Source organism: Agelaius phoeniceus, chromosome 17, assembly GCF_051311805.1.
Source record: "Agelaius phoeniceus isolate bAgePho1 chromosome 17, bAgePho1.hap1, whole genome shotgun sequence".
Lineage (NCBI taxonomy): Eukaryota > Metazoa > Chordata > Aves > Passeriformes > Icteridae > Agelaius > Agelaius phoeniceus.
In genome coordinates, this window is record NC_135281.1 from 7217704 (window position 1) to 7226716 (window position 9013).

Consider the following 9013-nt stretch of genomic DNA (forward strand, 5'->3'; position numbering starts at 1 on the left):
CCTAGAGAAATGTACACTTGGCCCACTGGAACACAACACATACCCTTCTCCAAGCTTCTCCAGGACATCAAATACTTCTTCAGGTTGTTTGGTTAAACTGTCTTCATCTAACTTCTTCAGCTGCCTGTATGGGTAAGAAGAGAGAAATTATTACATTTAATTTTACGGCAGTTTGGGCTCTGCTGAAAGAGAAGAATAAATAGCACCACTTAAACATACAAAAAGTTTGGCATGAAGTAAATTGATTATGAAGTAAGTTTATTTCACCTGATGAGGAGACCCATTATTATTAGCATCCAATAGCAAAAAAGGACTGGGAATTACAAAGAATAGAATGTGAGCAGGCATATAAATCTACAGGTCCTCTAGGCAGAAATCAGTTTCAGGATCTATATGCTGGTGGTCACATCTCAGCATGGCACAGTCTTGAAGCCATTGAACATATCTGCTGAATTTCAATATCTGGAATGGAAGGATACCTACCAAAAAAAGGGAACTTCATGGGCCTGGACATATACTAGGAAAAATCTATCAGGAAAAAGGAAACTGTATCTGACTCTCAGGATCTTGATGCCATCCCTCTTTAAGTATTGCTAATAAGAGTCAGCTGAAATAATTTCTAGGAATAAAAACCTGCCATGTGCTGTGATTCTTCACGTGGCCACCCTTTCCCCCAGTACAGCTTTTAGGGAGATCCTGTACACAAAGCAACAAGAAGCTCAATCATATTTGTTTGAGTCTACACTGGAGAGCTGTTCACCAAACCTCCTGAAACAGCTAAGGACTACATAACAAAAAGGTCTGAAAACAGTATTTTATTGTCAGTGGTAAGAGTATCCAACAGCCCACAAACAAGTGCTCTTTCATTTTCATGTGAACTAAAAAAAAAACTGAAACAACAATAAACAAAACCAAAAACCAGCCAACAAAACCCCCTCCAAACTCCCTAAATCAGCTCGTTCGAGTTTTTTAAACACAGAAACCTAAAAGAGTCAGAGTTTTTAGCACTGGCTGGTGTTTAAAGTAAAACATGTGGTTGCCAGCAACTGCGAGTTGCTCCTGAAAGCTCTTACAGCTGCTGCTAGAGATCAGGACTCCAGTCACAGGAATACTAATTTTTATACTAAATATATAACTTTTTAACCCAATTTCTTCAGAAATAGAATGAAAAACCATTCATTGACCCCTGGCTATTATGTTTATGTACAAAAGCCACACGGGAGGAACAGCTCACGCATGGAGCACATACAATGGCTTCCTGAAGCAGAGGAAACATTATATAGAAGCAGACTCAGGAAGTGGTGAAATACTGAAAGTAGCTGCTAGCTTCCCTGCTCAGATAAGCATTAAAAAGAATTTACTTGTCCCTGTGAAAATGGAGAGGGAAGAAGCTGTGGGAAAAGGGGAAAAGCAAGTAACACATGCACCAGAAAACACCTAAGCCACCATTTCCAAGGAGCCCAAAATGTGGTGACACAAGAGGCAGACCCTTCTTGTTCAAGTTGAGGCCTAAATTCTACTAGCATAAAAGGAAAAAAAAAAGACATTTCATATACCCAAACACAATAACCAGACAACTACTGTGCTTGCAGCAAACAGCCTAATTTCTACTACAGACCAGGAGCCCAATTACTTTGCATTGTCCTGCTCCATCGAGTGCACTCACTGCTGTCTGACACACTCTGCCTTTCTCCTGGATGTTTATACCACACAGATGGAACAGCAACACAAACCCAATCTCACCTCTGTTGTTATTCAGATCTAATCTTAATCACCTGCCCCATAAGCAATTATAGAATAAAACCAAGCTTGTTTTGTTTTTTAACAGAATACACATCACTGTTTAACCAAAGGGGCCAATGCCACAGGGGACCAGCGCCAGCAGCTTCCTTTGTTCGCTGCCGAAGCGTCCCCGGGCCCCAGCTGCGAGGCACTGATAGGATTCTGACACTGACACTTCATCCCGGCTCTGCCCCGCAGCCCGGCCCGGCCTGGCAGCCCGAGATACGGACCCACGGCTTCGTGCGGGGGTCGCCCCGAAACCCCCGAGGGTCCGGGATCGGTGTGCCCGGTGTGCCTGGGGTGCTCGGTGTGCCCGTGTGTTCGGTGTGCCTGTGTGCCTGGTGTGCCCAGTGTGTCCACTGTGCTTGCTATGCCCGGTTTGCTTGGTATGCCCTGGTGTGCCCAGTGTACCCCGTGTGCCCGGTATGCTCGGTATACCCGGTGTGTCCGGTGTACTTGGTGTGCTCAGTGTACCCGATGTGCTCGGTGTACCTGATGTGCTCAGTGTGCCCGGTGTGCTCGGTGTGTCCGGTGTACTTGGTGTGCTCAGTGTACCCGGTGTGCTCGGTGTACCTGATGTGCTCAGTGTGCCCGGTGTGCTCGCTGTGCAAAGTGTGCCCGCTGTACCCGGTGTGCCCGCTGTGTCCGGTTTGCGCAGTGTGCCCGTCGTGCCCAGTTTGCGCGGTGTACCCGGTATGTCCGGTGTGCTCGGTGTGCCCGGGCACGGAGGGAAGGCGGCAGTGCCAGGGTTGGGCACCGCGCCCGGACACGGCACCGGGGGCGCAGACCCGCACAAAACTCACCCAAAGAGAGACGCGACGGGAGAACAAGTGACCGGGGCAGTGTCACCCCACGGGCACGGGCACAGCACAGCTCGTACAGCCGCGGTAGCCGGCGGGAGCTCCCGCAGCAGCGCGGGCAGCGCCTTCTCCCCAGCGTTCCGGTTTCAGCCGTTTTCACGCACCTGAGTGCGGAGCTGTCCCAGCAGGCGCTGCCCGGTGCCAGGGGCTGCTGCCCACGGCCCCGCGGCTCCAAAGAACCGAGGGGGCCGGAGCTCGGCGCGCCCGCAGCCCCGCTCCCGGCCGCGCACCGCCAGCAAGGGGGTGACACGGGCCGGAGCATCCCCGCTCCGGCAGGGACACAGCCCGCGCTTACCGGCGCGGGTTCCGCAGCTGCACCGTCTCCATGGCGGTCTGTCGGCGAGCCGCTCCGTCCCTCACTGCTCCATGGCACCGCTCCGCCGCCGCTTCCGCCCGCCGCCGGATGCCAGTGGGGAGCGCCCGCCCCGGCTCCGGCGGCAGAGGCGCGGCTTCCCGGGCGCGGCGGCGGCTGTGGCGGCGCGATGGCCGCGTCCCCCGGCTCCCCCGGTGCGCTGCGCCGGGCCGGCAACGAGGAGTTCCGCCGCGGGCAGTACGGCCCGGCCGCCGAGCTCTACTCCCGGGCGCTGGCACAGCTGGAAGCCGCAGGTAGGGCACGGCCCGGGGCGGGCGGGCGGGGACACCCCTCTGAATCGCGGCTGAATCGCGGCTGTGCCCCGCGCAGGCGATGCCAGCGCCGAGGAGCGCAGCGTGCTGCTGGCCAACCGCGCCGCCTGCCACCTCAAGGACGGCGCCTGCAGCCTCTGCGTGGCCGACTGCAGCAGGTGAGCGGCGGCGGGGCCGGGGACACCGGCCGGGGCCGCGGGGAGCGCTCAGCCGCTGAGCCCGGCGCGGTCGGGGCGGGCGGAGCGCGGCGCAGCCCCGGGGCGCGCTGGCTCACGGCGCTCTGCCCTCCTCCGCAGCGCCCTGGAGCTGGTCCCGTTCGGGATCAAGCCCCTCCTGCGGCGGGCAGCGGCGTACGAGGCTCTGGAGAGGTACTCGCTGGCCTATGTGGACTACAAGACGGCGCTGCAGGTGGACTGCTCCGTGCAGGCGGCGCACGATGGAGTCAACAGGTAAGGAACGGGGCCCGGTGCCCGCAGTTGGGTGCTGCTGCTCCAGCCGTGCTCACTCCTACTGCCCTGGCAGGACCAAGCTGGGTCCCAGGCACACGGGTCCCTGGCTGTGCTCCCTCTGCCTGCTGGTGCTTTTCAGGGTGCTGGTCGAGGTCTGGGAATGAGTGCTGTGGGACTGTGTTTGCTCTGCTCAGTGCCTGGTTTAAAGGAAATAATGAACTAAAGTTCAGTACCCTGTCCTTTAAGACTCCCTATGTTTACAGGCTGCTATAGTCCTGTTCTCTTTCTGATGCCCTCTGCTTGCCAGACCAAGGAGTGAAATGCATCTCTTGCTCACCTGAGCAGTCACAGCCCCAGCCCGCGTCCAGTTGTATTTTTAGCCCTGCTGGTGCGAAGATAATCTTTCTGCAAATGTCCTGTCTGTAGAATAAACCTAGCTGAGATGCATGTGAAGAAATTAGCAAACAGAGAGATGCTGTTCTTAATACACAAGCCAGGTTAAAAGTGACCGGGCTGGTACTGCGTGGCCCAGCCAGGGTAACTGGGAGCTGTCTCTTCCAGGATGACTAAAGCCCTGCTGGAGAAGGATGGTGTGAACTGGCGTCAGAAGCTGCCACCAATCCCCACAGTGCCTGTTTCTGCCCAGACGAGGTGGAACGTTCCTTCTGCCCAGGCCCCTGGGGCAAACACTCCTCCTGCAACTGCACCACGGGGAGAAGGAGGTGGGAATGTGCCCTTGGGCTGGGCAGAGAGCCCTGGAGTCCCAAGGGTGATGAACAAGACAGCTGCCACACCTGCTTGGTGTGTTTGCAGCCAGGGCTGAGGCCTGCAGAAACCCAGGCCTGGTTCTGCCACAGCCTTTTCTGTTGATTCTGGTTTCTTTGATGTCTCTGTGTCTTGTCTCTGGTATGGGGATATTTGTTTTCTGTGAGGCTGTGAGATTCTTGTTGGTTTTATAGAGTTCTGTATCCTTTCACACCATTTCCAGACAAGAATGCTGCTGGCGTGGAGAGAGCTAGAGTGCTTAAGGAAGAAGGAAATGAATTAGTAAAGAAAGGAAACCATAAAAAAGCAGTTGAGAAGTACACTGAGAGTTTGAAGCTCAACAAGGAATGTGCAACTTACACCAACAGGTACTGTTCAGCTCTTTGCCCAACTGTTTCTTGGCCTGTATAAAAACCACCATGGCACTTCCTGGCAGAACTGTTTAATATTTGCTCCCAAACTAATAAATAAAACAAAACCACCCCCTCAGGTTCACCCCAAGTGCAGCTCCCCCTGTAGTGTAACATTCTTTGATCAGGTGCTACAGAACCCCTTGGAGACCCTTCCCTCTGGGCTGCCAGGGCATTTCTCCCTTGAGTACTTTGTCTCTGCTGTCCGACAGACCTCAAACTGCAGATTGCTGTTCTTAAACACTCAGAGTACTTGTATGGAGCTGCAGCAGGCAGAGCAGGTGCTGCACTGGCAGAGGCAGGAACCTGCATCCTCCAAATGCAAGTGCACTTTGTCTTTAGGGCAGGTTGCTCTAAACATCTTCCTTTTTGTTTCTTTGAAAAACCATTTCCTTTTTTTCCTCCCTGTAAATGAAACAAACATGAGTTCCAGAGTAAGATGACACAACTCACAAGGATGGTTCTGGAGCCAGCTTTGTGCTGCCCTGACAGCTGCTCTGTTGTGGCTCTGGATGCTGCTTCCAGCCAAAGGTCTCTGAGCAGCTGTGTGTGTTGCAGAGCTCTCTGTTACCTGAGCCTGAAGCAATACAAGGAAGCAGCACAGGACTGCACTGAAGCTCTGAAGTTGGATCCTAAGAATGTCAAGGCACTCTACAGGCGTGCTCAAGCACTTAAAGAACTGAAGGTAAGTCAGGAGTTTCTGCAGGGCTTCAGGCTAGGACTAGATAGCTGTTGCTGCATGATCAGAGCCAGAGATACCCTTTAGGGCTTGTTCCTGTGCTAGACAACCTCTGCCATCAGACCTTTAAGGACCAAGAGTCAGACATCAACTTTGCTGTTTGAATCTCATGAGTTTATCTGCATTAGGTCCTGTTTCTAGAGATGCTGAAGGCAACTGCTTTTCACAGAATCACAGACTGTGCTGAGCTGGAAAGGGCCCACAGGGACCTTTGAGTCCAACTCCTCACCCTGCACAGCACCACCCCCAGCAATGATACCCTGGGCCTGAGAGCTGAAGAACCCTTTCCTAATACACAACCCAAAGCTCCCCAACACAACTTCAGGCCATTCCCACAGATCCTGTCCCTGGTCACCACAGAGACCAGGGCTGAGCTTTATCTTTTTGTCTCGTGAGGAATGCTGGAGTCAGTACTGGAGTACATATTGCATTGGTGTTGGGCTCAGAATGCACTTGAGTGATGAAATTATGATTTCAGCCCTAGCTGGAACATGTTTTAGAATAGCTACATCAATGCCAGTGCTTGAGCAGTCACAGAGAAGGAGGCACAGGCTTGACTGTGCTGTCTTTGCCTCTGTTGCTGGGCAGTAGTTCTGCCTTAGACTTTTTTAATGCACTACCCCTTCTGTCATGGACATATTTTATGAAAAATGCTTTCGATAGGATTTTTCTCCTGAGAAGCTGAGGGGCCTCAGAAATGAAATGTAAACAATGATTATCTGCTGCTGTGGAATGCAACAGGTGCATCTGTGATTGGGCTCATGTGGTTGTTTCTAATTAATGGCCAATCACAGTCCAGCTGTCTCAGACTCCCTGGTCAGTCACAAGACTTTATTATCATTCCATTCCTTTCCTTGCTAGCCTTCTGATGAAATCCTTTCTTCTATTCTTTTAGTATAGTTTTAATATATAATTTTCTTTTAATATAATATATATCATAAAGCAATAAATCAGCCTTCTGAAACATGGAGTCAAGATTCTCATCTCTTCCCCTGTCGGAGATGGCTGCAAATTCAACACCCCTTCACTTTCTAGGATTTCATATTAATGAAATAAAATATATATGAAATAAATTATTAATGAAATAAAAATATAAAATATTCTCTTTCTAGGATTACAAATCAAGTATTGCTGACATCAAGAGCTTGTTGAAAACTGAACCAAAGAACACAGCTGCACTGAGATTACTGCAAGAACTGAACAGAGCCTAGGGTAACCAAGCAACCAGGAAAGCTTTCTTTTCCACTGCAGAGAAAAGCTTTCTCCCTTCTGCTGTTGATACAGGGACCAGTCAATGCAGGATTGGGGTTGAAATCTTCCAGTGCTGCTGAGATCTAAGAGGTTCTGTACCAGCACAGTGATTGCTAAGACATAATCTGTATCAAGCTCTATTCAGCTGGCTCTGTGATCATGCATAGCTTTAGTGCCCCTCCCCAAGAGGCATTTAGGTTCATTTTCCTGGTTGAAGTCAACTTGCCTCTAACTATTGGCCTCAGGGACTCTTTACATGTTGGCTAAGATGCACAGGAGTGGCTGTTCCTGTCTGAAGAGCTACAAGCAGAGGGGTTTTAGTCCTTATTCAGGTGACAGTTTTGCTGCATTTGTGCTGCTATTACTGAGAGAAAGTCGCTGCAAGAGCTGCTGTAGTTGCCAGAGCACCACATACCCCTCTTGTGGCAGGGGCACAGTTACTGCACAGGGCCAAGCTTGTTCCCTCTCCCCCCTGATGCCTGCTGGCCCTCAGCTGGGTTCTGCTGCTTAGTGTGGCTGGGCAGATGTTTACAGTAACAGCTTTCTTTAATTATTCTGCACATTTAAGAAAACAGCAGCAAGTTGGGCCTGCCTTGTTACACTGTGCACTATTCTTTCAGATTCCGGGTGCTTGGGAATTTTGCAATGTTTTTTTTGTCTTGTGTTTTTTGTAAAAAAAAAAAAAACCAAAAAAACAAAAACACTTTAGCTCCTCTGTGCCTTTTGGAGCAGTTGCTATGGGGTGTTACAGGGAGGAAAATACACAGTAACACCCCAGCTGAGGTCTGGCTTACTACTTCAATGCATGTTTAAATTTCTCCTGATCTTGATGGCACTGATTTTAAATGGTAGATAAAGAGATAGTTGGAGTTACTTTGTGAACTGTTAAAACCTGTTCTCATTAAAGCCATGTTTATTTTCACTCTAGGACTGTGGTTTTTGTGATGGATGGAATAGGGGAAGGGAAACACTTGTTTAACCATTTCATCCTGTCCCCTCTGTTTGTCAGAGGACTTCAGGCACTGTACAGGGCTTTGCTCTTTCAGACAGTGACCTCAGCTCATAGTTGCCCTGCAAGTTAGAGTTCAGAGAGCCAAAAGCTCCAGGGACACTGGGGCTGGGAAAGGCATGCCAAGGAGAGCACAGCACTGCATCATGGTTTCCAGCCATTGCTCAGCCTTGCCCTCTGCCTCAGCTCATAATCCAGAATAATTCATAACTCATAATACAGAATAATAAGATAATAAGAAGCTAGCCCCTGGTCAGGGTTGAAAAATATTTGTTTCCTACGTTGCCTGTCCCAGCAGTGTTTCAGGCAGGCACCTCACTGAATGGAAGTTTGGGAACAATTGAATAGAGAGCAATCCCTCTAATGCCATTGAAGACAAAGACCTCTTACCTTAGCCTGACATTAAACAGCTTTTTGTTGTTCCCAGGGCTGTACTCCATCAGCTGAAATGTGCCAGGGCTTGGAACAAGTCCTCCCTGAGGGGCACAAATTGCTCCATTCACTCCATTCCTGCTTCTAAGCTTGGCAGCTCCATTGATCCCACAGCCAGCCCTTGCCCATGCTCTTGGGGCAGGTGTGATGGATTCCAGGGTGGGGAAGCACACAGCAGTACCCAGATAAGCAGAAAAGCACTAGGAGTGGGAGTCCAGGAGTCCAGAAGTAGGACTGGCTTCAGTTAAGAGCTCTCCTTTTGGCAGCCCTGCTGGTACCTGAGTGGCAGACACCTGCACTGTTCGACAGCAGCTCATTGCAGCACCCCCAAGCAGCAGCAGCCACCATCTCCTTCCCCTCAAAACAGCAGTTTTGGTTGTGCCTGACACCAGAGATTTCCCCAGCAACAGCAGCAGGTGGACAAAGGCCATGCACAGCAGTGAGACACCACTGCAAGCTCAGGGGCACTTCTGCCTCTGCTCCTGCTGAGGTGCTGCTGTCTGTGCTGACACTGCCCAGGTGGGCAAGGGTAGTGCTGGCCACAGGGCAGCAGAGGGGTTTTGTGACAGAGACTCACCTTCATCTGCCCCTCTCAGACACAGCAGCTGCTCCTGACTCATTTGTGTTGCTGCCTCAACTCCCTAAAGCCTCAGACTCACCCAGGACTGCAGCCAGGGAGCCACTCTGAATCA

The 9013-nt window shown here is 51.1% G+C and overlaps 2 protein-coding genes across 3 annotated transcripts in view; one reads left to right on the forward strand and one right to left on the reverse strand.

The window, feature by feature from the left end:
• The window catches only part of STK4 (serine/threonine kinase 4), a 49058-nt gene extending 45989 nt beyond the window's left edge, over nt 1-3069 (reverse strand). For both annotated transcript variants that reach the window (XM_054644258.2, XM_054644257.2), the window contains exons 1-2: nt 2938-3069; nt 44-124 (exon numbers count right to left, since the gene is read on the reverse strand). In XM_054644258.2, the coding sequence (XP_054500233.2) occupies nt 44-124; nt 2938-2969 (113 nt within the window). In that variant the 5' untranslated portion in view covers nt 2970-3069. The remainder of the gene's footprint in view (nt 1-43; nt 125-2937) is intronic.
• Nucleotides 3070-3115: 46 nt separating this feature from the next.
• TOMM34 (translocase of outer mitochondrial membrane 34) lies at nt 3116-7807 on the forward strand. Its single transcript, XM_054644259.2, has 7 exons — nt 3116-3248; nt 3325-3424; nt 3563-3715; nt 4277-4437; nt 4704-4848; nt 5449-5575; nt 6742-7807. The coding sequence occupies exons 1-7, from the start codon at nt 3125-3127 to the stop codon at nt 6838-6840; spliced, it is 909 nt and encodes a 302-aa protein (XP_054500234.2). The 5' UTR covers nt 3116-3124; the 3' UTR covers nt 6841-7807.
• The last annotated feature ends 1206 nt before the right edge of the window (nt 7808-9013 follow it).

Excerpts from the sequence above, each read along its gene's own strand:
- TOMM34 (XM_054644259.2), top strand. The coding sequence starts at position 3,125 with ATGGCCGCGTCCCCCGGCTCCCCCGGTGCGCTGCGCCGGGCCGGCAAC. Across the intron at positions 3,249-3,324 it reads GGCACAGCTGGAAGCCGCAG|GCGATGCCAGCGCCGAGGAG; the intron begins GTAGGGCACGGC and ends TGCCCCGCGCAG. Across the intron at positions 5,576-6,741 it reads AAGCACTTAAAGAACTGAAG|GATTACAAATCAAGTATTGC; the intron begins GTAAGTCAGGAG and ends TTCTCTTTCTAG.